This window comes from Coturnix japonica, chromosome 1, assembly GCF_054131305.1.
Source record: "Coturnix japonica strain WE chromosome 1, WE-NBRP24, whole genome shotgun sequence".
Classification (NCBI taxonomy): Eukaryota; Metazoa; Chordata; class Aves; order Galliformes; family Phasianidae; genus Coturnix; species Coturnix japonica.
The window spans coordinates 62726390-62753857 of record NC_140663.1 but is presented as its reverse complement, the minus strand read 5'-3'; the positions used below and the strand labels follow the sequence as shown (position 1 = coordinate 62753857).

General features: G+C 38.1%; 1 protein-coding gene across 13 annotated transcripts in view; it reads right to left on the bottom strand.

Moving 5' to 3' along the window:
* Window positions 1-27468, bottom strand: part of LOC107316629 (solute carrier organic anion transporter family member 1A2-like) — a 49629-nt gene continuing 22161 nt past the window's right edge. For 3 of the 13 annotated variants that reach the window (XM_015868369.3, XM_085542806.1, XM_085542811.1), the window contains 15 exons: window positions 27143-27262; window positions 16499-16606; window positions 15290-15431; window positions 13318-13450; window positions 12134-12240; window positions 9278-9424; window positions 8892-8990; window positions 8176-8409; window positions 6629-6793; window positions 4619-4814; window positions 3776-3941; window positions 2902-3086; window positions 2301-2365; window positions 1069-1186; window positions 1-285 (listed from right to left, as the gene is read on the bottom strand). In XM_015868369.3, coding sequence (XP_015723855.2) covers window positions 138-285; window positions 1069-1186; window positions 2301-2365; window positions 2902-3086; window positions 3776-3941; window positions 4619-4814; window positions 6629-6793; window positions 8176-8409; window positions 8892-8990; window positions 9278-9424; window positions 12134-12240; window positions 13318-13450; window positions 15290-15431; window positions 16499-16606; window positions 27143-27157 — 2028 coding nt within the window. In that variant the 5' untranslated portion in view covers window positions 27158-27262 and the 3' untranslated portion in view covers window positions 1-137. Of the gene's footprint in view, window positions 286-1068; window positions 1187-2300; window positions 2366-2483; window positions 2704-2901; window positions 3087-3731; window positions 3942-4618; window positions 4815-6628; window positions 6794-8175; window positions 8410-8891; window positions 8991-9277; window positions 9425-12133; window positions 12241-13317; window positions 13464-15289; window positions 15432-16498; window positions 16607-22294; window positions 22325-25570; window positions 25670-27142; window positions 27263-27468 lie in introns of those variants that run through there. The other 10 variants (XM_085542818.1, XR_001556491.3, XM_015868387.3 and 7 more) reach the window with 10 other exon arrangements.

Sequence of the window (27468 nt, the reverse complement as noted above, 5' to 3'; positions counted from 1 at the left end):
TAACTTTGTAAATATCTATTAATCTCTGTCCAGAAGTTCAGTAATTAAAATAAGAAATAGTTTACAAAGATGTGTCCGAAATTTACACTGTGAGGTTTTTTCACAATATATTCTGCTTTGAAATGCTGTCTCGATGCTTATTGTCCTTTTTCCTGCAGTTCTACTGGTGCATTCAATGAGGCATTCCTTTCAGATGTAAGTTTCTTCTTTAGAATAACGATAGTTATTATACCTGGGATAAAGGACAGTCCACGTAACAATGATGGCAGACCAAGGTAAATCCACCTGAAATAAAAGATGCAGTTTGTGAAATATGAGTATTCATGAAAAAATAGCTAAGTTGGTTAGCATATGTCTTATTGTGACAATTGTCCAGATGCTCCAAAGTTGGTGCCCTGATCCTGGATCTCAAGGAAGATAAACCAGCACTAGTAAGAAATATATATCAGTGGCAGTGAGATGGCTATTTACATCACTCAGTTTGAGGCAAATAATTTAACTAGATAAGCCAGCCACTTCGCCTCCTTAAAGATTTCTCTAGGGAAAAAGAGAAAGAGACCTGAAAAAGGCAGCTTAGACCCTGAGAGTAAAACTTCCTGGGTAGTCATGTGTTAGCCTTCTTCCAAAGCCAACCTCTCTACACAGTATTATATGGAATTAGTCTGAGGCCATTAGTTGAACAGTGTTCCTGCAGTGCTTACTGAAGGACTGAAAAAGGTATGAAATGTAGTAGTTTAGATCAAATTCCAACTTCTGTAACTATATAACATCTAAATTTCTCCTAGAAGTGAATTCAAGTACTATTTCAACCATTTTATTTTCAAATATACTGTATAAAGAGCCAATAAAAGTCTCCTAAAAATTGTAAGTGAATGTAATTATGGTACCAGAGAATTCCTGGCTAAAGGATGTTCCAGCATCTGTGACAAAGGATGCACTCAACAAATGAAGCCAACACCAAAGAAATGTGTTTTATCTACTAGAAAAATAAGGAGAGCGCACAATTGCACCTGTATGCATTTAATAATACAGCAAGGAGGCGAAATGAGTATGAAGTAGAAAATATACCTGTATTTGACTATGTCGTATATCCTACATGCTCCTTCTCCGCCACAAGACTTAGTACCCCATTTCATGCATGTGGTGTCTATCAAAGCTCCAAAAAAAATGGGAGATGGAATTCCAGCTATAAAGGATATTAGCATTGTTTTAGTGAATAGACACTTTTATTTTTTTCTGATTAGCAAATGTACCAAAAATCCTATGCTATTTCTTATCTAACCCATCTGCCCTGTCCTCTTCCAGTATGAACCATGTTTTCTATATTCCTCACGTTCCCTTTTCTTCCTTATTCACCTACTTTGTACAAAAGACATTTCCTGTTGCATGTTTAGCAATGCATTCTTTAAAGTATGGACTGTTACGGACAGCAAAACTCAATATTTTCTCTCATCAGTAACCGTGACTGTTGGACTGTTGTGTTCAGTGAACACTTGGCAAGAGCAAAAAAAAAATATAGATGACTTTCAGATGAGTGCCAAATCTAGTCAGCCTATTCCCCAGTATATGAAGGCTGCTCTGAAAATAATACCTCCTGTTTTATTCTGTTAGCCCACAATTCTTTAGGTGGATGCTGGTGGGATGGCAGCAGAACCTTCCCACCAGTATTCCCTTTCTGTGAGGCAGATGGCAACAGAGGGGCAGTCTTATAAAACGACATCTGACATGGAAGTACATGAAGCAAAGGTGTGTCACTGAATTCCTCCATGTGGAAAAAATGACATCCGTTGACATTCACTGACTCCTGCTTAACAGTTATAGAGAGCAGAGTGAACATGAGCACAGTGAAGTGGTGAGTGGTACATTTCAGCAATGGTGACAGCAGTGTGAAAGACAAGTCATGTTCCAAATGGCCATGTCGATGTTTATGAGCATGGTCTGCAGGCTCTTGTTCAGCGCCTGTGAAAATGGATAGCTAACAGTGATGACTATGTTGAAATACAGTGTTCTGTATTTGAGAATTTGCTCTATCAAACAGCGTCACTGTGTTCTGTTGTAGTTTCCGTGGAAATACATAGGAAACATTACTTTTGGAATTATCTATGTAAATAAATGACTGTTCTCATTTCCAGTGTTGCCTAGGTACATTAAAAAGAAAAAGGAAAAAAAAAAAACATTTCCTGTTCAAAGGCACTATACTGAAGTATACTCTTGTTTCATGCTCATGTGGGTCCTGGTGTGATCCATATAGCTGCTGCACACCTAACCATGCTCCTGAAGTGTGCTACAGCGTTTCTTACCAAATACTCTTGCAGATAGTTCATGCATACCCACTCCAAATGATTTTTCTTCAGGCTTTAGAGACCTGTATTGTAATTATATTGCAAGTAGATTAACAGAGGTGACCTTAAAAACATAAATACTTTCATTTTTTTTCTTCTCTCTTCAATCTAAACCTTCATCAAATTAAGTCCAAACCATTCTCATTAGACAACAGTTTGAAAGAGTTCATTATCCTCATCAGATGGAATTCCTTAACTAGGACTGCCAAATCACAAAAGGAAAAGCCATTTACCCAGTATCATCCACTTGGACAGAAGCCAGCATGAAGTCCAAGAATGTACAGTGGTTTAATCAACATCATGTTGACATAATCAATAAAGAAGTTGATTTCACACACCCCTACATTCATTCAGGGAACAGCTGAAAGCCAAAAGTAACATCAGTGTAAACCTGACCAAATTTAGCACAACACTAAACCTTAACAAAGAACAGAAATGACATAATTGATTTCTTTTCTTCCTCCCTCCATGCACAAACCAAAAGCTTTTATTTCCTGGGGGTATCTGACTAAGAGTAAAAAACCTGTAGGTTTTCTAAGGTAAGGACATTATACTGTACCTTATTAAGACCATGAATCCAGGCATTGCTGCTAAGGAAAAAATGAAGCTGCCGACTAATTGTAGTATTAAAAAGTACTGAAGCATCTTGTCACAGTTTTCTCCTTTGTCACATTGGCCCAGAACTGCAGAGGCATTTTGAAATGGAAACTCTGAAGCTGCAACACAGGTGCAATTTTCAAATACCTGCCAAAAGAGGGTTTTAATCACACAGACTTGTCAAAACTCACACACTGAGAATAACATCCATGCATTTGGCACCTAGCTCACTCTTCCTGCTCCTGAGTATTTTGCACACATGCAGCTGTGGCCTCTTAACCAGTCTACCAGGCACAGGTCCATCCTGTGGTCTGTGGGGTTACAGGCAGGGAGGGAGTTGTGTTGTTTTTACATAGCTGGCACTACACTTCCACAAGAATGCCACGATCAAAAGAGCTGTTATATTTCCAGCACTGCCTGCTTACATGGTTCTTCCACTGCCATTAGGTCTGGTCCTCTTTTTCATAACCAATATTTGTCTTTTTTTTTAATTTTATTATTATTTTTAATTTATATGAGAAAAGAGAGGATTAAACCCACGCTATGGGCTTTTATTTGGAACAAAATTTTCTTGTGTGCTGAGTATAATTTCTTATACTATTCTAACATCCCTTCAGATGTTTAAAGAAAAAAAAAGTCTTCTTTGCTATATTTTTTAATTTACATTTTATGTAACTTTCATGTTTTATTTGGAATTTCTGATTCTATTTGATGAATTTGTCCAACACTACTTACTACCTTACAAATCCGAGTAAAAGTACATCCCCTTATACTGATATGGCTATTTCTCACCTACTGTGTTTCATAGCTGCAGCATAATAGAATTGATGCTTTACCACACTTTTTCCAGTTCCTGTTGAGGCCTTACACCCAGCCAGACAAGATGACACATAAGTGATTCCATTGCTCGCGCAAACCGGGTCCCATACTTTAAGTGTGCAATCACAATCTCTGTTGCAGTCAGCAAGTAGAGTATTTTCTGCGTATGACAACTGATCTAATCTGAAATACATTTAGAAGATGAGAAAATATTTTAGTAATGAAATAACTATAGTAACCCTTTGAAGGGGTTATTATTCTGTTGTAGCTTAAGGGTTGAACCAAGATACACAATCCTACATACCCCTGTCTTAGACTCTGAATGCAGAGTTATGCCTTTATGTCCTTCCACTGGATGTTATATTAGTCACAGTATCATATTACATTATATTATGTTATGCTACCTATTAACAGTTGTGAAGGCATAACCTACAGATTTTTTCTCATCTGTAACGTGTATGCTCTTGATTGTCTCTAAGCATCAAATAAAAGTGCATGTTCATTTTCCAGATGCACAACTCACACATAATGATTAATAGCAGGCTTTAAATCAAGAAACTGCAAGTAAGATACCCTCTTACAACTTGTTAGAAATAAAAGTACAGTTCAGTTAAAGAAAGGTTTTGTTTCCCTCTGTAATTCTGCAAACTGCACTGATGTATATTTGATTTGATGAATGTTTTTATTTAACCTGCCGTTACTTGGCTTGAATGTATAACTAAATGACTCAAAGAATTAATTTGAATGTGCTGCTATGTGAGGCTGGAAACTAAAATGTGCCTGTCTTCGTTTCTCAAAACTGTGGAGTCCCTGTCTAATTCATGGCATGAAAAATCCAGGTTGAACCTCAAAGAACGTACCCTTCATAGGAAACTGTTAGGCCGGCAACTGGTGAAGTGTCACAGATAGTCCAAAAGGCAATAAAGTATAGAAGGTAATCCAGAAAAGTTACCCAACATGCTATATGTGCAGCCTGGTAGGTATTTATCTTGAATTTCTTCATAAATAAACCTCCAAAAAAGTATCCAAGGCATATAATTGGTATGTTGTAAACACCTATTTTACAAAGTAAAAAGTCCGTGTTAAAATAAAGAAGGAGAACATCAAAGCTACTTGTAAAGGATAGTTGTTTTGCAATGACTCGTATAGCTCCTGTGACTAAGTAGTTTAACTGAAGTCGGAAATGGTGCTTTAATAGTTCTCTTGAACACCTAAAACATCTACTGAAGTCAACAGCAGCTGTGAACTACTAGGAGAGCTGGAGGGTAGGACTAAAATGATTCAATGGAAAATTGCCATCTGCAGTTGCAGTGTAATTCCAACACACATACAGAACAGGGTTTTGGTACAGCCTCCCTAATAGAGAGAAACCCAATGCTGAGCACTCTGAGCATCATGGAATGAAGGAACAGACATTAAATTTCTGTATGAGATTACTGAACTTGCTCTCTCCTTAGCTGTTAGATACTTTAATGAAGAAAATAGTGACTGAAAGACATTCAGGAACTAGTTTTACATCTTCATCATATGCTTTTGTTGGCATTGCTCAAGGCAGTGTTGGTTCTGTAACTGTCCTTGACCATCAGTGAGAATGGAGAAGGTGAGGACAGGGGAAGACTACTGAATGTGAAGATTCTCTCAAAGTACAGTGTACTTAGATAAAGAAAGCAGCTTGTCTTTAAAAAAAAATCCAGCAATGTAATATCAGCGCAAAAAGGAAAAGATGATATTTACATGCCTTTGAACGAACAAATTCAAAACACTGTCAACTGAGAATTATAGTAATACTCATAAAGTCTGGGACGTTCTGTGTTTCTGGGATTAAAGAAATTATGCTACTGCTGTGGAAGATAAGCACTGAGTTAAGGAACTGATGTATGGCTAGCTGTATTTTAAGATTGTTCTTCTATGACGATTCAATAAATTCTAATCTAATTAAACCAGAGCAGTTAAACAAAAGAACACTGAGAATTTAAGAATTGAAAAAGAGGAGCTATAAGAAGGCTCTGACACTTCCAGGGTATTTGCTTTGTGTCACAGCTACTTGCCATTTCTGTTTCCAGATGTACACCACCTTCTTGTCCCTGCTTATACAGAAAAAAAGAGAGGCTCACAAAGAGACATAAAAAGACAGGCTTTCTTCCCATGGAGTTCTGCATGTGAAAGAGGATCTATTGGTTTCAGAAGGCTAAGGAACATCAGAAGACTGGAGATGATGGAAACTGTTGAAGATCACTGACAATTTTAACTACACATACATTCAGCTCATTTTTGTCTTAAAAGTGTTAACATGTTGTTTCTGTGAACATTAAATATACCCTCTGCTTTAAAATATTATTTTTAAATAAAGATGATATAAGCATTGGTCACTCATACATTCTTAGTGTAAACTAAAATAACCTCTCTGAAATCAGTGGTTTAAGCTTTACATCAGCTGAACTTTCATAGAACCATAGAATCACAAGGTTGGAAAGGACCTGCAAGATCATCCGGTCCAACCATCCTCCTATCCCCATTACTACCACTAAGCTACTAAACCACATCTCATAGCACCTCATTCACATGTGTCTTGAACAATAGAATCATAGAACCACGAGGTTGGAAAGGACCTACAAGATCATCTTTCTGGCATAATTCAACAGATGGGAAGGGGACTATTCTTGACAGAAAATTAGGAGATTCCTAGCAGAAAATGCATGGCTATTTAGAAACGTTTTGTAGTGTGGAATCTGTCATTTACAGAAGCATTTTCACATAATATGTATATGTGTGCATACACACATGAATATACACGTATATATAAATATATATATATATATATACAGAGACTTTTAACAGAGAGATGGTAGAACAGAATGAAGCAAATTTACCAATTAAAAAGATGGCATCTGATGCAGATTTTCCAAATTGCTGTTCCAAATATTTAGGCATGAAGGATATCATGCCAATGAAGGCGCTGAACTGTAGCACAGATATAACTATAAATAACATATAAACTGGGTTGCGAAGCAAAGCCTTGAGGTATGGGAAGAAATCTGGAATGAAATAATGTAATGAGTTAGTGTGATGCTTTATGAAATTAATCATCTGTTGTTCAGTGTTGATAAGAGGAAGAAGAGGGGAAGGTGATTCCTAAATGGATCAGGATAATTCTTGTGCTTTGCCAGACACCAGAGCTCAAAGATTTATTGATTAGTCCAGGCTACTCTGACACATTTCTTCTGCACAGAGGTAGCCTCATGTACACTTATCCCCAGTGAGCCTACTGCTTATGAAAATCATTTCAGTGTCTGAACTTTGCACATATGAACTCACAGCATCAGCTACTCCACTACCTTTCCTACTGCTTACCTCAGCCCATGCCCTAAAGCATTCACGAAAATCCTTTTTTCTGCAGCTGCCAGGCAAAGGGAATACAAAGAGGGAGGGATGCAAACACACTAGGTACCTATGATTACATGCGACAGACATGTGATTACTGACTTTGGTTATTACAGCTGTTGGCAATGTGGCAGAAAAGGCCTAAAAAGGGATGTGCCTGCAGTCATTCCCATCATATGCTCAAAGTCTGCATTTTCTAGTTTTCTACCAAGTCAAACACTGAGAAACTAACTTATACTTTCTCTGACTAATGTCTTTTCTCTGTGTTATGTCTATTAATTATCTGAACAAGAAAATACCAAAAATAAAAAAAAAAAAACAGTCCTCTTTTCCTGATGTTCTCTATTAACTAACGTGCTGAGCTAGTATCAGGAAACTGCAGGAAAATGTGAGCTTCTGCAGAACAACGATAGTAGTTCATCTGTGCACTTATATTTCCAACCAGCACAAAAAATATTAGATTTGTAAAAACAGCTTCCTGCAGGTATATAGCTTCCCAGGTTTACAGATCTGAAAAACCACAGATGTGAACATTACTAACAGTAACATGAATAAATGTAAAGCAAATAGATTTTTGTTTAACAGTCATTAAATGTTTATGAGACTCTTAAGCACCTCCCTATTTCCTTTTTGGCATTAAGCTGGACTTAAGAAACGCACAAGCCTTGTGCTGCTTTCTGGGTTTGCTACCCAGTGAATGTGAGGTACAAGCATCTAATATCTGCAGCTGATCCAAAGCTCACCAAGATGCAGTATTCACAGCCAGATTTCAGTGCATTAATCCCAGCAGGAAGAAAAGCTACAGATCTATATTCATGCTGCAGGGAGAAAGGGGTGAATTCAGATCCTGCATCAATGAAGCCTTCTGCCTCTGTGAAGAGACATTCTAAATGCTTGCTCAAATTCTTTGTACTAGAGAGAGTAGAAAATCATAGCATGTACTTCGTACCTTGGACATATTGGTATTTTTAAAAATGCATATTGTTCACACCCTGAGGACAAAAGTAAGACAATAATAAAACATGGTATAACCTGCCTTTAGCAATTTCATACATGGTCTGTTTAGTTTCCTTTTGTTCATTTTCTTTTAATAGTACTCCTTCCTTTTTACAGGTCTCCTCAGATTCATTGGTTTCCCCTTCCTTCACAAGTGACCTGGGCAAAAACCAAAAAGGTAGTCCTGCAAGAAAATTCACTAATGCACAAATCAAAATGCCCAGCCACCATGCTCCAACCCAGCGGACATCAGTAGGTGTTATAGTTAGCTCCCCTAAAAAAGAAACAACAACAAAAAAGGCAATGGTATCTCAGTCAATTTATAAATAATTTTACTTTCATTCTTTGTTTTTCTGATTGGCTCTGATGTAATTTATTAAAAGCACTTTAAACATTTAAACTGAGGATGATAAAAGAGAACAAATAATTCCCAGTCTTCTTCTTAATTGTCTAGCAAATTTCATCATTTCAACCATTTGTGCTAAATTATTTTTAGCCTTTTTCTATGACGATGCAATCATACATCAATTTATATGCAGATTCATTCATGTATGTGTGAACTCAGGTCTTTTATTGGATTGAATACCATATTGGCTTTTCCCATTCTAAAAGAAATACCAGCAAATTAAATGAACACACTTCATATTTGAAGTTCATTCAGCACTTCATCTTGCTGGTTGATAGAGCATTATGCCAACTGATTTACATAAAACATTTTATATATTCAATGTAAGATTTCACATACTAATCCATCACCTGCATCTACAGAATCCAGATCAACAAACAGTTTTGCACAGAATGATGCCAGCAAGAAACCAAGAAAGGGGCCAATTACTGTTGCAGTATGTAGACAACCTGAATACAAAAGGAGAAAACATACAAAATCAAAACACAGCCATAAATATTTTGTTGATATAATTCTAGATGCTTAGAGTAGCTTTACTGAATAAACACTTAGAGCTTAAAATGACATTCTTTCAACAAATAGTTAAATTACAAGTTCTACACTACTACTGTTTCATTTCAATTTAATCCAAACTTCATTGTTTAAATGAGGTAATGTCTTTCTTCTCTCTTCTTCACCTTTGTTTATTTCCATGTTTGTTTGGGGAAGAGGAATTAGCATGATAGGAGAGGCTTACCCTGGTAGAAAGGTGAATTTTCTGTTTTGGCAAAATCCTCCAAATATGAAATGCCTAAAGGAACAACAGGAGTTTCACCCATTCCTCGTATTAAGTTTCCAAGCATCACAAATATCCACAGCAAGGACCCAGGCTCCTTTTCACACTCTGAGAATAGAATAAGAAGCCAGAATTAATGCTTTGATTCCACCAGCTACATTCTAGAGATGTAGACAAACAGACTAACACTTAAAAAGTAGACTAACAGTTAAAACTGTGATTAGTAGATCAATATTATACATATACCCTATTTATAGATCATATATTCTATATGGATATAAATAGTTGCTATACTCAAAAGGCTCCAGAATAGAAAGAAGTTATTGCACTTGCTGGAGTAGAGTTCAGATCCCTTCTGACTCCATGCCATATCTTGTCTAAACACCTGTCAGTCCAATCACTGCATAAACTAAGACTCTTCCTGTACTCATCTGCCTCATCAAAGCTGCTATTTCCCTGACAACTGAATAAAAAATTACCCCTGAACAAGTGTGATGTAGGGATAAATTTATCTTGTCTCACAGATCACAGAATCACAGAATCACAGAATTATCAAGGTTGGAAAAGACCTAGAAGATCATCCAGTCCAACCATCACCAATACTTCCCAGTTAAATCATATCCCCCAACACAACATCCAAACGTTTCTTGAACACCTCCATGGTCGGTGACTCCACCACCTCCCTGGGCAGTGCATTCCAATGCCTGACTACCCTTTCTGAGAAGTAATACTTCCTAATGTCCAGCCTGAATCTCTACTGCTGCAGCTTGTAACCATTCCCTCTAGTTCTGTCACTGTCTACATGAGAGAAAAGGCTGACCCCCAGCTCACTACAACCTCCCTTCAGGAAGTTATAGAGAGCAATAAGGTCTCCCCTGAGCCTTTTCTTCTCCAGGCTGAACAATCCCAGCTCCCTCAGCCGCTCCTCATAAGGCCTGTGCTCCAAACACCTCACCAGCTTCGTAGCCCTCCTCTGAACGTGTTCCAGAGCCTCAATGTCTTTCTTGCAGTGAGGGGCCCAAAACTGAACACAGTACTCGAGGTGCGGCCGCACCAATGCCGAGTACAGGGGGACAATCACCTCCCTGTTCCTGCTAGTAACACTGTTTTTGATGCAGGACAGGATGCCGTTGGCCTTCTTGGCCACCTGGGCACACTGTTGGCTCATGTTCAGCCGAGCATCAATCAGTACCCCCAGGTCCGTTTCCTCAACACAGTTCTCCAGCCACTCTGCTCCAAGCCTATAGCTCTGCCTGGGGTTGTTGTGGCCAAAGTACAGGACTCAGCATTTGGTCTTGCTAAACCTCATCCCATTGGCTTCAGCCCAGCTCTCCAGCCCATCCAGATCCCTCTGTAGGGCCTCACTACCGCCAGGCAGATCCATGCTCCCAGCCAATTTGGTGTCATTAAGGTCTTTCCAGCATCCTTTTCTGTTTCAAGATTAATGCCAACCTGCCTTAGAGAGAGGCAGGTCTCCAGCCCTGCAATATGAAAGCAAATCCTAGGAATGGCAAAAATGATTTATATTTTCTAGGTAAAACTGCTATTTTTATCTCACACTAATATTAAGCTATGTGTTTTCATATGAAATTAAACAGCAACATGGACACACTTATACATATATTTTTCATCTAGAAAAAAGCTTTATTTAAAATGTTTTCCTGCCAGTTCATAGCATGTATCGATTTACTATGCTCAAGTTGCTGAGATCTCATATGGAACATGTTTCAGATACTGGAAATAAAACACTTTGTTTCATCTTTTTTAATTAAAAAATAATAAATTGCTAGAACTGATTTCAGTAAGAATGTATTCCTTTTCAGATTTTTCTACAATATTCCAAGGAAAGGTTTTTCAACTTGCTTCAAGTTTATGCCATAATTAAGTGATGCAGTAATGACCAAGCTTTCAACAGTCTCCCTTAGAACCATAGAATTATAGAATCATTCAGGTTGGAAATGACCTTTAGTATCATCCAGTCCAACCATCCACCTACCACCAATATTAGCCACTAAATCACGTTCCTCAGTGCGATATGTACCCCTTTCTTGAACACCTCCAGGAACAGTGACTCCAGCACCTTCCTGGACAGCCTGTTCCAGTGCCTGATCTAGCTTTTTGAGAATAGGCTGTTGCTGATATCCAAACAGAGCCTCCCCTGGTGCAACTTAAGGCACCTTTCATCCTATCAGTAGTTCCACAGCAGAACAGGCCAAACCCTACCTCCCTATAACCTCCTTCAGGTTGTTGTAGTCTTGGTCACCTGGGCACACTGCTGTCTCATGTTCAGCTGAGCACTGACTAGCAACTGCCAGTGTACATGCATGTTTCAGTCACCCAGGTAAGTTTCAGTCTAGTTTATATTATTTTCTCTTTTGTTTAAAAAGATTTAGGAGCTCCTTTTTTTGTTCTATCTTTATTTTTCATTACTTTATATCTTGTGTGGTACAGTAAAGAAAAAGAACATAGTTCCTTCTACCCACTGTCCAATGAATAGCTTTCCAGCTCTTTACAGTGTCACAGTATTTCAAGTTTTAAAAAAGGAACATTTCTGAGAATAATCTCAGGTTATATTTCCGTGAAGTGAAACAATAAGTATATTAACCAAGCTGTTTGGATGCTGTGGAAACTGCATGAACAGGAGCTACAGCTGTGGAGTCACAGGCTAAGAGAGAACAAGGCTAGGAAATCTCCTGAGCTCTAGTTTTTAAGCCTGCAGAAAGTACTGATCAAAATTAGGATCTCGAAAATAAAGAAATAAAAGTGAGCTAATAAAAACTGAGGGAGAAGTTGTAGTAGGCATAGGAAGAGTCATACCTGTTGATGGTTCCTCTGTATGTAAAGAGAACATGCTTTGGTTAACATGACACAGAGAAACAACTGAAGAATTCTCCTGTAGTACAACGCTGCTTTCAATATGATACCTGTTTGAATCAAAGTAGAACATGTAAAGATTGAGAACAAATACAAGAGGAGCCTCATAAATGTGTTTCATGAAGCTACCTGAAAGAGCACCATGCAGCTATAGCTATAGGAAAATCCATATAAATAGGAAATCCACTTCAAAAATGAACTCAGAATTTATAACAAATCACACAAGGAACAAAAGAACTGTATCAAGAAACTAATCAAGTGTTTGATCTGGACAGTTACCTAGTTACTGGTCTCTGGCATAACTGTGTTACGAATATTTCAGTAGAAGATGGTGAAATACCTTAATGAAATCCATCACATCATCTTTTCCCCTTTTCCCCCTATGTTATATTCCAATTTACACCCTAAGCAGAGGGTGCCACCAGGGCTGTCAGAGCCATACCACATTAGGTGTAACAAGAGTAAAGGACCTTCTTTTCTCAAAAATAAATCTCATTGATTCGAAATTAGACAAGCCTAAATGATTATCTTGTTAAGCCAAGGAATAAAAAAATTTAATTTAATTTAATTTAATTTAATTCAGAAAGTCCATGCGAGTGGTAGCACAAGAAGGCAAGGCAGAGCAAGTCAAGACAAGGCAAGGTGCCTAGCAGAGTGGTGACAGTCCTCAGGAATGATGGCTGACTTTTGAAGCCATCTCATAAGCAAAACAATTAAAGAAGTCGCTCTGCAACTGTTTTGTCACACATGCTCAGCAATTCCTCACTCATTCAGCAATCACATTCCAGTGGGAGGAGTTGCATGTTAAAGTATGTCAGGATCACAAGAAGCTGTTGTGATTTAACCAAATGTGGCAGCTCCAGCCCAGGGCTGCTCCTGCAGGGCTCTCTAAGGGCTGAAGCTCCCTCAGGCCTCATCCACTGCTTCACCTTGGGCTGCTCCATGGTTGCATGGGCAAATTGGCTTCATTTGGTATTCATTCCTCTGGCAGCAGCAGGTCCCTTTTGGAGCCACTGGAACTGTCTGAGATGGGACAGCTCCTGTTATGTTCTCACAGAGGCCACTCTGCAGCCCTCCCTCTGCTAACAAAGCCTTGTCCCATGAGCCCTATACACCAAAATACTCACCTTCCAATTAGGAAATGAGGAAATGATGTCAAAAGACAGCCAAATGCAAAAACTGTGCAGCCCAAAGCAATTAATTTGGGTCTGTGAAACTTTCCTCCAAAGTAACTCACAAATGCTATCAGCAGCAGGTTACCTGCAAAAAGAACCTGGTTCACATTTACAAACAAAGGCACTCTCTTACCTTTTAAAGTCCAAGAGCAATTCTCACTATATATTGCTAGCTCACCATCCACTACTTCTCTTGACCTATAAATACAGTAACTAGACAGGGAACTGGCTAAATGATGCAGTAATACCCTTCTATCAGTGATATTCTTCTGGAAAACTTACATCACATGAGAAGAACTTGAGAATAGGAGGCAGAACAGAAAAGATATTATGGTGGAAGAGGAGGTTTTTGGCCACACCAGTGTAGAGAAGTTTATCACAACTTTACGTAGTGATTAGGCCCAGGACTGCAAAATAAGAGCTGCTTTGGGAAGTTGCTCTCCTATTAATTTTAATAATAGTTTAAGAGGAATAAAAATATTCTGTAACTAGTGCCATTTAAAAATTCATATGTGATTAAAAGAATGGAATGTCTCCTTCTCTACTTTCACAGTGCAACTAAGAGATGTCTGATGTCTCACACCATAAATTAAATCCTGCAACAGTAAAAATTCGCTAACTGTTTAACTTCTAGTTCTGTGATCTTTTTGTCAAAACAACAAAACCGTATCTCTGACTGGTGAGCATAATGTTCTGAAAGAAAACAGCATCCTTTTTTATGCATGATTGCTAGACTGAATGCACTGAACCAGTAGCTTGAATGGAACTTGAATACATGTATTTGAACATTCCTAATAAAATCTTATGCCTGCACTTGCACAGTCCTAATAAATACTTCATGCCTGGCACATACGCATATCCTTAATCATTTTAAACATTAATATGATGATTCATAGTTACTTTACATCTCTGGAAATAAGAACACTGCAGCTTGCTATAGAAAAGTATATATGAAAAGATGATCTATTTAAAATCGTAACATTTTTACTTCATCAATCATATTTTATATAATTTTATATGTAAAATATTTTATTTTATATTATATTTTATTTATATAATTTTATATAATCTCAGCCATTTAATATTTCTTAAACTCTCCTTCTTATCAAAAGCAAGAATATATTCTGGGTATTCAGTCTCTGTCATAACACTGAGTTGCCCCATAAGACTTCTTTGCAGGCAGCAGCAATGGTATCACAAACAGTTTCTCCTACTTGAATATGCTGAAAAAGGCCTTGTGTCTCTTACTCACAGCATGTACAAGCCTGTGCTGGTCATTTCCTCAGCTGCGTTAGGGATCATAAAGATCCAGACTCCAATTTTAAGAGCATAAAACATACTTTGACTATCTCCACTTGGGTCAGAAACTCTTAAGTCTTTTGTTTGGCTTTTGTGGCAATGGCAAGACGTAATCCTTTCACTGAGCAGTAAAGCTCAACGACAGGTTTGAGGAGTGCTAACAGTAGAAACCTTATTTGCAGTTGCATGGGTGTGAAAAATTACAATACTATTGAGTCTGAGTAAGGAAACAATCCATGCCAACTAATTTTGAGGTTGCTGATTGAAAGAACTGTAAAAATGCTAATATGAACTTACATCCAAACTGGGTCTGTGCAAACATTGTGTTTTGTTATTTATTTACTATGAAGCTTATTAAATAGTTATGGTTTGTTAGTTGCTCTGTCATAGAGTGAGATAAGTTAGCTAAACCAACCGCTCATCCTAAACATCCTCATATAAGTTGTCCTGTTATTTTCCAAAATACTCAGTGTGTAAGTATTAACACAGACAGTAGAAGAGAGTTGGTCACTATGCTGTCTCAAACATCCACTGACAGATTGCTGATGGACATGAGAGTCACTAATACATAGTAAGCCAACATTTTATATTTGCAAAGAAAATAAATATTAAAATGAGTAATTACCAATTTCAAAGCTTCCATTAATGATCCCCACTAAAGATGCTGGAATATTGAATTGCTTCTCTATCTGTGTGTACATGCTGTTCAAGTAAGCACCAGTCATCGTTTTACCAATAAATGCAAATGCCAGCGCCAGCAGAAATAACTAGGAAGGGAAGAGTAGATTGTATGAAGAATTCAAAATTATATATTGAGGAATTTACATGGTTGTTTTCCCACCAGAGATGTGCTTCTTAAGTAAAACAATTGAATATTTTCTGATCTACTCATTGAGGAATATAACACAAACAATGAGGGCATACTTTGTTTCTCATTTGCTCCCAGTTACCGAGACTATCTCCAGAAACCTTAAGCCCCACTTGCCCAGCCAAGTCAGGCATAGCACAGCCTCACCCAGCCAGACCCTGATGCAAGATTTCCATCTGCAGGGCTGTGGAACACCTGCAGCCTGAGGGAATAAAACCTCCAGTTCTGGGTGCAAAGTTCTTGACACTCTGCTTATCTCAGCAGTTTATAGGATTCTTGCAGAATTAAGATCCTTGCCTTTGATAGAATTACTGGATTGGGTAGCTCTTTTGTCTTATCAGTAGAGGTCATGAGCCAATTTCAAACATTAGCAGTAAAGAGTGTCCTTTCTGACAAGAATCTCGTAGTAAGCGACAATGAGAAAAAAAATACTTACATATATATATACACACACTGCATCATTCAAGTGCTTTAAATTTTAGGGTTATTAATAAACATTATTTAGGAAATAAAATTAATAGTATTTTTAAATACATCTACTACAATAGCTAAAAATCATGGGTAACATATTTGGGCTTTGAATTCCTCTTAAATCATGCTACTTTGTAATTCTTTATAGTGCTTCTGGACAGCTTGAATAGTCTGGGGTTACATTTTTACTTCCATGCCACAATTGGTTCATTTCACAAGTTTATAAACATACGGTAATTGTGCCAGACTAGAGGGATCACACAAGTTCAGAGGTGGAAATTCAAAGAAGCAATCAAGCGTATCTCTAACACATCACAGAGTTCAGGGACATAAAAAGCAACATGTTTGGTTACAAGTTCACTCAACCACAGTGTTCAAAGCATTAACAATAAGGAAAGAAACAGACCATTCATTTATTCTAGATTTTAACTCCTGCTGAATGACTGCAAGTAGCTGTGGATCTGCTCATACAAAACTGCTAAAATATTTCTGTACCTTAAGCCTGGAAATGCCACAGAATTTGTCGTCTGCACGTGGTTTCCGAGTTTCTTTCATGTTGACTTTCTGAGTCAATCCTGATGTCTGAATCTGTCCTACTGATACCTTTGTAGTGTTGAAAAAGACAAAAGAAAACAACAACAACAACAACAACAACAAACAACAAAAACCCGCATTTGCAAAAATAAATCAATCAATAAGTATAGGATTTTTCCTGAGATACTTGATATTTGATCAGCCTCCTTAAATAATTGCAAACCAGTATAACAGTGGATTCCAACAGAACCTATAAGCACATGCATGTACATTTTCTAATTGTGAAAACCTGACCTAAAATAATTAACATAACAGCTAACTATTTCACATCAGATGGTCAATGATATACTATAGTTTCAGCATTGTCACACAGCAGGTAGGGATGAATTAGAAGTATGGTGAGATGACACCTGAAGGAAAGGTATGAGAAGATCAATGAGACAGATGCATGAAACTGTATAAAAATGGTGAAAAATGGCCACAGGCCAACCAGAAGGTAAATAATAGAGAAAAGAGACCTTCTGAAGGCAAAGTAGTTTGTAATTGTCTGTAATACTGCTTTTCAGTCTTAATCACGAGCATTTGGATTGAACACTGGGAGGCAACACTCTGAACATTTGTGTGACCGGCTGCCACGTACTGTCTTCTGTGGTCTTTAGTGCTACCCCTGTCCTTGCTAGCCATACAAAGGACATTTAGTTCTGCTCCGCACTTTCTGTTGAGGCATCAGCTCTTCCACTGGCACCAATGTAAGTTCATTAATTTCAATAGAAAGTGAACTGGAGCCTAGTCTCTTGGCATTAAAGGCAGAAGTAGAACAACAGAAAACTACACATGCACACACACAAGAAAAAAACAAAGAACAACCACAACAAAAACCCCAAGTTATGCAAAAACATTCCTCCCTGCCTACATTTAGTCATCTCCACCTTAGGTTGACAGGTAGAGCTACTTGTACTGCTAAGCCATGTGATTTCTTACACATTTTACATATTTCCCAAAACTTTATTTAAAGAAGGAACAATATACTCCAGGGACTTGAAATATACTAGCCTCTAAAAGCCCCTCCACATCTGCTGCTTACAGTACAGTTCCCTACTTCCTGATGATGTAAGCTGAAGAAAACCAGAGCAATTCAGAGCCCTACCTTACAGTTGGGACAGACAGATGCTCATTTCCCCTGTTTCCTCTTAGATACACTTTCAGACTTCTACCTTGCATCACCTTCTCTTCTCAGCATGTTCCACTTCATGGCTAGGAAGCAAGCTGTTCTTGACAAGTCTGCCAGTAGAACTCAATTGCCCTTTCACATTCTTCAGCACCACACGCTCTCAACCAATCTCTTCACACACTAATTTCTACAACAATGTTAATCCTCTCAAATGTATTTCTTCATTAACTTGATTCTTGCAAATTCATGGGCATGAACTCCTTCCATAGCCACCCTTACATTTCCAGTCTTTAAAAGACTAACACATTATTGTACTGTTCCTGGAAATACTTAATTTAAAATAAAGTGTAGTTGATCAGCAACTTAGGCAATTGATTCTGTTTTATAGTTTGTATTTCTGCTTTGTTTAAGGGTGTGTGCTCCTGCTGTGTTCAGTCATCAGTATCAAGATGTTTGTAGAACAATCAGGAAATAAGGCCTAACCCATACAGATCCATGAATGGCTGGTCCTGCTTGACCAACTTCATTTCCTTCTATGACCAGGTGACTGCCTAGTGAGTGAGGGAAAGGCTGTGGATGTACTCCACCTAGACTTCAGGAAAGCCTCTGTAGCCTGTCTTCTACAGTATTCTCCTGGGGAGGCTGGCAGTCCATGTCTTGGACAGGTACACTTTGCTGGGTAAAGAACTGGCTGGAGGGCTGGGCCCAGAGAGTGGTGGTGAATGGAGGTAAATCCAGCTGGCAACCAATTATGAGTGGTGATCCCCAGGGGTCAGTATTGGGGTTGGCCCTGTTTAAAATCTTTATTGGTGACCTGGAGAAGGGAATCGAGTGCACTCTCAGTACATTTGCAAATGACACCAAGCTGGGAAGAAGTGTTGATCAAGCCCAACAGAGCTATATGGACAGTCTGAATCCATGGGCTGAGGCCAGTGGAAAGTGCTTCAACAACACCAAGTGTCGGGTCCCGCACTTTGGTCCCATGCAGCACTACAGGTTTCGGGCAGAGTGCCTGGGGTATTAGTCAACAGCCAGCTGAACAAGAGCCAGCAGTGTACCCAGGTGGCTAAGAAGGCCAATGGCATCCTGGCTTGTATCAGAAACAGTGCTGCCAGCAGGAGCAGGGAGGTGATATCTCCTCTATACTCAGCACTGGTGAAGCCACATTTTGAGTATTGTGTTCACTTTTGGGTCCCATCACTACAAGAAAGACACTGAGGCCCTGGAGCGTGTCCAGAGAAGGGCAATGAAGATGGTAAAGGGTCTGGAGTGCAAGTCTTGTTAACTGGGATTTTTCAGTCTGGAGGAGGCTAAGGAGAGACCTTATTACTCTCTAAAACTTCCTAAAGGGAGGTTGTAGTAAGGTGGGGTTCTCACAGGTAACTAGTGATAGGAGGAGAGGTAATGGCCTTAACTTGCACCAGAGGAGGCTCTGTTCAGATATTTTAAGAAGTTATTCTCAGAAAGAGAAGTTGAGCACTGAAAGTGTTCAAGAAAAGGGCAGATGTGGCATTGAGGGATGTGGTTTATTGGTCATGGTGGCTGCGGGTTGACTAAATGATCTTAGAGGTCTTTTCCAAACTTAATGATTTTACAGCAAAATACGCTTATACAGCTTTTCATTTTCTCAGAAATTTTGCATAAGAGTTTATATCCCATATAAATTTTTTATGCCTTTTCTTAATGTCCTTTATTTAGACTGTTGTACATGTGATATGTCAAAAGATGAGCAGCAGACAAAGAATGCAGTCCCTATATCTGTCCTCTTCTGCTCCTCAGAGTTGGCAGTAGGATTCTGTTGCTTGTTGTACCAGTCCCTGCATTTCACTAGTGCTTATGGGACACATCAACTAGCTGTACATATTTTTCTTCTGGTGCTAAAGTGAAGTTATTTCCTTCACTTGGGGCATCAGAAAAATCACATTGCCTCTCATTCAATTACTGAAGACATAACAGCAGTGATTTCTTTCACCACCCTTAAAAGCATGAATTACTACAGAAAAAAAATAAAAATAATTTTGATTTCTGTTTGACTGGGAAGATTATTAAGTGTGTGAACTGAATAACAAAATAGACAGAATTATGAATACCAGTTGTGTTCCTGAGGTTGCTTTCCCCAGCTTGAAAATATTTTTTATCACATTTGGTCAAACAGAACTGAAGGCAACACAGTCCAAGATTCTACATCATATAGATGCAAATGTGTAAATCATTACATTGCATTTACTGTGGTGCTTTTACACCACAGTTTAAAACCATTTTACAACTCACACTGCAGTTTCTGTGACTAAAGAGGAGCCAGTAGTGTTTTCTATCCTGTCTCCCATCTCTCTGCTGTGCACTCCCATTGCTTATTTTTCACTTCCCAGGTCTTCTGCAAACCTCTAACTCGTTAAATAGGCAGAACTCTAATGGACACACAAAAAACCCTGTTTTCCACGTAGTGAACTGATTTGAACTACTGAGTGGTTGAACAGGTGTCAGAAAAAAGCAAGAAAGTAGAACAAAGAACTTGAGAAAAGAGGAGAACATGAGGATGAAAGCTAAGTAGGAAAGGGTGAAGAGAAGAGTGCCTCTCTGAGCACCAATGATGCATTATGTCACCTAGATATTTGTAGAGGAATGATCTCAAGTCGTAACCTTGGCTGCCCAGGCCAGTCCTGAACACAACCCTAGAATCATCACAGTTGTAAGGAAATTATCTCCTTCAGTGAGCGTCCAACAACATTTCTTCAGCCAATAGCAAGACTAGAGAAAGTTTATGCTGCAAGGATATTCACACAGGGACTAAATTTTGTAACAAACCACTTAGGAAGTTTGCATGGGCCGGGCGAGACTGTATTTATCCAAATGTTTGCCCCTCAGGTTCCAATTCACCTACCAGCTATAACATAAAAACCTGCACCCAAATCCTACTCATAATATCCACTGAACTTTCAGGGAAGAGGTCAATAAAATCCCTTTTACAAGATCTTATTCCTTCATCTTCTGCACTGAATTTGGAATACATTTATGCAGGCTAAGAAATTAGTTGTCAGTAACATCACAACTCTTCCAGCCACTTCCACTACAGAAATGAATTTCCTTTCTCTAATCACAAGCAACCAGAAAGACCATCAGAAATTAGATAGCCCACTTGCAGAAGAAAGCAACTTTGAAAAGTGCATGAAGAGCTAAAGAGCATGATGCAGATGGTTTCACTACAGGCTGCAGTTATAAACTAAATGTATGAAGCATGGGAATTTAATGTTGTTTCTGCATTAGATATTGAAAAGGGGGAACTGATCTGAAGAAGTAGAGCACAATGTATTTGTATTTTGTAACTTGTCTTTAGAAATAGCTGATGTGAAAAACTAGAAATACCATATATACATATATTGGTAGCATATTTTAGAAAATATAGTTGCTGAATTATGCAATTAATTCTTGCTTGCAAAACTGCAAAAGTTTTTAAATATTCCAAATAGTATACATGTAGTATTATGGACTAGAAAGCATGTTGTAGGGCTATTCTTTTTGGATAAGAGACCCTCAGCAAAAGAAAAACAGACTTAACAAATATTAAAGAAGCCAGGGCCTCTACAGAAGGTTGAGTTGCCTTGCTCTGTGGGTAGGTTGGGATGCAACATCAAGATATTCCCCTCTATTCTCCTTCCAAGCTTATTTCTATGCAAGGACGAGCAGATGTCCAGAAATAATGACCAAGTGTTGAATGAGCAAATGTGAGAAGTTAACTAATTAGAAATATATGCTTAACTAGCAAAAATTTATGCCCATTTAGTATCTGTATGTTTAGCTGAGAGTCAGGAAGATTCTGAACCTAAAGTACTCAGACAATGAGGAACCAGGAGAGAAAGAGATAAGCATCAGGTAATACGGCATGAAAGATGTAAAGCTTTTTTTCTCTGTGCTCTCCTGCTTGCAGGAAGCCCGCCATTGCAATTGCAAATAAAATTCGCCTTATCAGAGATACCATCCTGATAAATTATCTGGATATTTCCAGAAGAAGGACAGTGGATATAATTTAACCTAAAATAAAAAAGCATACATCTTGTGTGGATCAGAGTAGGCATAGGCTGTGTGGCTGACAACAGACAGGCTATAGGTGAGAGGTGGGAATTTAGACCTATTTGCACTACACTAAATCCATAACCATGTTACAGTTTTAAACAACATTTCACCTTAATTAACAAATAAAAAGGAGGGGATAAAAAAAGGATACATGTGGATTTCAAAGTCTTGGAAGCAATATTCCGCCAGCTGCCTTCCCCAAGTCCCAGTGGACCATCTTATTTTCAGTGTAAAACATATCATTCATTTAATTCATCTTAGTCATTTGGGTAAACAGATAAGTTCACATCTCGTTTACAAGTCAGATTAAAAATAATGAGGTAACTAATTATTAGCAGAGAGCAAACAGAGTAGCTCTCAGAGCTTTTAACTAATTTATCTTAGTAGTTGCAAAAAGTGCTTTAAAATGTTTCACTAAGCACAGTTCAAACTGTTTCCCAAATGTAAATACAACACTACTGGATTGAAACAAAGGGAAGAAAAAGATTCTTGGGGCAAAACAATCAGGTACTTACAGTTTGGAGAAGATTTTCAGAAGAAATGACAGATACTGCACACTTAAACTTTGGATTTTATTCTGAAGAGTTAAAAATTAACCCAAGTATAATTAATTGCAGAATTTTTTCTTTTGGCAGTTCCAGATGTTCATTTCTGAGTACTCACACAGATACAAAAGTCACAGGCTAAAAGAGTGTATAGATCTATGTACGTTTACAGGATGAGGCAATGTCCAAGCAAAGGATGGCAAGAGGTCAGGCTGAAAGACAGAAGTCAGTCTGAGTTTCTCACATTTGGGGAGGCTGTTTAGGCTGAGTTACTGGATGGAAAGCAGCACAGGCATAATCACTGGCTATGTTTTGTTTTATTGGAATCATTTGGAAGAGAGTGTATCTCTTTCCAGGTGGCATAAGGCACTTGTCTCTGAAGCATAGTGGCATAATATCACTCTCCCCAACGTCTCCAGATGCAGATCTTTTGTGTTTCTTCTTAGTATAACGTCTTCCTGGATCAGTTTTTGAAGTATTTAATGTTGACTATGTACTGAATAACTTAGGTGTTGTCAGTTCTGAAAGGAAGCAAAGATCCTAATAACTAGGGACTGCAATATTCACAAGGGTCACCCTTGCTTTTGGGTGATGTCAGTGCACTGTGCAGAAGAGAGTTACAAAAGCTGCCCGTGGTCACACACCGCTGGGGCAGTGCTGCACGCTGGGTGCTGGTAGTTATTGATTAGTGGATGTTATGAAACCAAAGAGTGGAAGGTCATGTGACTGTGATAAAGCAGGCAGACATCAGACATGGACTCAGGAGAGACACTCTCAACTAGTGGTGCTGAAGCATGCTTCCCCCGTGACCCTAAGTATCTTGATGGCATACATTCATGTGTGTTTCTCACACAGGAATACATGTGAAAAAGCCTAAATGCAAGGTCTGAAAAGTCTGGTGAGGCTGGGATTGGGATTAATGAGCACAAATGTTTTAATTCAAATTATTAGTAACGTTCTCTACCTTTTTGCCATTTAGGCCTGAGTGCATACCTTCTCAGTTGGCACACTAGAAAATTTCTCAAGAAAAAATCTACTAAAATTCTTCCAGTGTGAGAAAAGCTTCATTCTCCCTAAAAAGACATGCATTTTACAAGAGTTACAGCCCTGTTTTCTGTTCTTTCTTCATGATGGCCTCCAAATTACACCTGATTTCTATCTGTACTGTAATTTTTCTTATACAGTCTAACTAAAATTTGATATTCTGCTTCCACTGTTCATTTCCTTAAACTAAATTCTGAGGTAAAATATTATTTCCCATTAAGATATTTTGAAGATTTCCTTGCATTTTATATTTTCCTCAAATACCTATTGCTTCTTACGGAAACTACTGCTTTTTGTTTGCAGAAGACAGTACAATGAAAGACAGCAAGACTGAACAGAGGTAGAAAATGGCTGAGTATAAAGCTGCCTTAACTCAGTATGATCATCCTTGCTTCCCTAACACAACATCTAAAGGTGATGAAGGATGAGGATGCTGCCCACCCAAACAAAAGTTCTTCAATTGTGTAAGTCAATGGCTTTGAAGTATTCATTCAACTGCTAAGTGTATCTTAAAAAAGTTCAAAAAAAGTTGTACCTCAAAAAAGTACAAAAAGTTCTCTTTTGTACCAGCACTGAGTACAGAAGCCTTCTTCACATGGCTATGTCTTGTTTTATGTAAGAAAGAAGTCCTGGTGTCATTAAAGCATTACTCTTGTTTTTACATTAAAAATATCAAAACTTCAGTAGTCTAATTGGAATAATTAGCTGTGAAAATCTGACTGCAAGTAAGCAAAAGAAGTGGTTAGGAAAGTGCACCTAAGTGCACTTGATACCATTTATTGTAACCACTTACAAACTTGATACCATTTATTGTAGCCAAGTACAATTACCAGTTAGAAAGCAGAACTTTGCATCTCAGTTTAGCTGATCTTTCCCCCATGCTAAGCTATTTCGAGGGTTTAGTATTCCTTTCATCCTTCTCTGATTCCATCAGTTCTGAAAATATTTCATATCACAAATACGAATTCTACATATATTTTAAGCAAGGTTCTTTGCAGAGAGTAAAGTGGTCATGATTTTGACTACAGAGATCCCTATTTTCAAATCATTTTATCCATCATGCTTATTTAAAAGTATCTATGTGACAAGTGCTCTTTCCTTTAGAAATAAAAATAAGAATAATTAAAAAAAGATAAAGCAGAAGAAAAAGAAAGAAAATACTATCTTGTCAAAAGCTGAAGTATCTCCTCATGATGGTAGCTTTAATTACTACATACTTTATCTCAATTGACTTTTGTAGTTTAACAACTCACATTTTCAAATATTCACATTGCCTATTCCAGAATATTTCTTCTTGTATCTGCTACCCAGTTTGATCAGTTCAAACTAACGTACTTGCAAAGAGCTTTAAAATAGGGACCTATGTTCTGAACCTTCCAAAAAGTAAAAGAAATTTAACTTACTGATGTGACTGGGTATGAATTGAGTTTATATTCAGATGAAAAATGAAGAGATAGATGTTTCAAGGACATAATCCTCAGGATACATACATGTGCACATGTGCACGTACACTACTTGAGTCAGGAGAGGTTTAGTTTAGATATTAGGAGTAAGTTTTCCACACAGAGGGTGGTGACGCACTGGAACAGGTTGCCCAGAGAGGTTGTGGATGCCCCATTCCTGGAGGCATTCAAGGCCAGGCTGGATGTGGCTCTGGGCAGCCTGGTCTGGTGGTTGGTGACCCTGCACATAGCAGGGGGTTGGAACTGGATGGTCATTATGGTCCTTTTCAACCCTGGCCATTCTATGATTCTTACCAATGAGTCTTACCAAGAACAGTTTGCATTCATGAAAGATTAATACAAACTTTCTCTTTGGTAGTGTTCTGTTTCTCTATGGCACCATGAGAAAGGAAGTACTAACTGAATTATATGAATCCTGGCTTCATAAACCAAGGATCTTAGAGACTGTTGCTTACAAATCAACAAATGCTATATATCGATATAGTTAGCTGTGCAGCCCTAGAGGAAGACAAATGCCTTTTACTAAGAAAGCCAAATAGATTATTTCATAGAAAATAGTGTTTTCCCAGAAAAGAAAAATAGACTAAAAGTACATTTATTTATTTGATTTTTTAGCTGCCTGTAAATGCTACAGAGCTTTTATATTTTCTCAAGCTTTTTGAAAGCTGAAAGATGTCAAGGTCATTTTAGTTTTAAAGTAGATAAGCTCTTCTTATCTTATAACTTGCTTTTATTTTACCTCAGGGGCTTCAGCAGGGGGGCTGAGACACCGTCTGAAGGTGGGAAGTCAGTCCCAGCTCTTTCCCAGGTGTCAGCAACATGCGCACATTAAATTCTACTCCAAAAAAGATCAGAGCAGAGATTTGAAATGAACATGAGTTCATCAATGTACACTCTTCAATATTCATTAAGTTCATGTAAAATTCAGTGAGCATGGAATCAGTATTTTTCTCTAATGTGACTAATTTATGGATAATATGGTATTATAGAGCATCTCTGGTTTCCTGGAGTATTGAATTCTCATCTACCCCTATCTCATTTGCAGAGTTCACTGCTTACTGTATTATTACCACTTGAGAAATTGAGAATTTACATTTCTTCTATCTGGACAGATCTTGTTTGAGGGACACTCATCATTCTAGTGCTCCAATAAAAGGAAAATACCTGAGAGAGTAAAATATTTGTATAGAATAAGGTATACTCTATTCTTAACAAGTAATTTTGTCAAAGATCCTCATATAGACTCTCTCAACAGAACAATTTATCTGCTCTTAAGACAGCTGTCTAAAATGAGTGGGAGGAAATGATCTCTGGAGGTGCTTCTCATGCTTTTCATTTGAAAGCCTGAAGAGCTAGCTTAGTCTAGATAACTAACTTTTAGACAAGTAAAAATCAGGTCAAACAACACCTATCCTTAATCTCTCTGCTCTGTATGTCATTCTAGGCCTATTCCTCTTGGCCAAGGAACAAAAAAGCCTGACAGCCAGTAGCTCCCTGTCTAAGGTCAGAACTCCTTTACAATCGCTTGTGGAAGAAGCTCAAGTCAAGATGCAGATTTGCTGTAAATTTTCAATTAAAAAGCAAGAACAACTAGTGGTCATAACCTAATATTATAAATAAGATTAATTATCTACTCAAGATACACAAGTGACTTTTGGCCTCATACTGACTGGGACAGTGGCCATCTATCACTAGTTGCATCCATCTAGTTGCACAGCCATGCTATTTTCAGTCAAATGGAGGCTAAAGAGACAACTTCTAACAGGGACAACATAGGTTTTTCTTTGTTGTCCTCTGGTCTTGATACACACTCCAAAAGCTTCATTGCAAAATTAAACCTTTGAACAGAACAGCAAAACTGAATCTGAAAACCTCACGACCTTTCAAAATGTTGTTTTTGCTATCAGCTGTTTATACGGGTCATAACATCTGCACAGATAAAATAAACCTTCTCCCAGTATTTTGGGAACCTACTTCCTCAGAAGACAGAGATGAAAAAGGCAAAAATAAGGAAAGATATAATAATTTAACAGTGCATTCTTTAATCAACAATGTATTTATTCTAGCAGTGGTTATACTAGACTGAGGTTTACTGGGGGGAGCCAAAGGATCTTATTACACTGGCCAATGAAGAGATCTACAAATGAGAGCTTGATTTACCTAAGCTAGTCAGGAAAGGACCTGTGTTTAAGAAGTAGAGCATTTTTTTCCTGCAAATACAGAAACACAGAAATGTACAAGACCTTCTGTCCATTTTGTGCCTAAATTCAGAATTAGTTTGAACAAAATGTGCCACATTCTTTAATCTCACCTCATCAGAGCGCATTTGTCAGCTACAGACTAGATGAAGACTCAGAGCTGCCTCCCATCCTTGACTCTAACATCGACTCTGTGCATTCCTCTTAAAATCAACATCATCTCAGTTTTTCCCCTGTAACACAAGAATAACACGCAGAAGTCATTTATAGCATGCATTGATACATACATGGAGATAACATGGTCTATGTGCAATACACTAACAGGCTCAGGACTTCCAGGCTTGTGGCAAACTTTAAAAGGACATAAAATTCTTCATTCTCCATAAAATCTGCCACAGGACTGGACGACATTGTGTTATACAAACTTCTATTTTTAAAT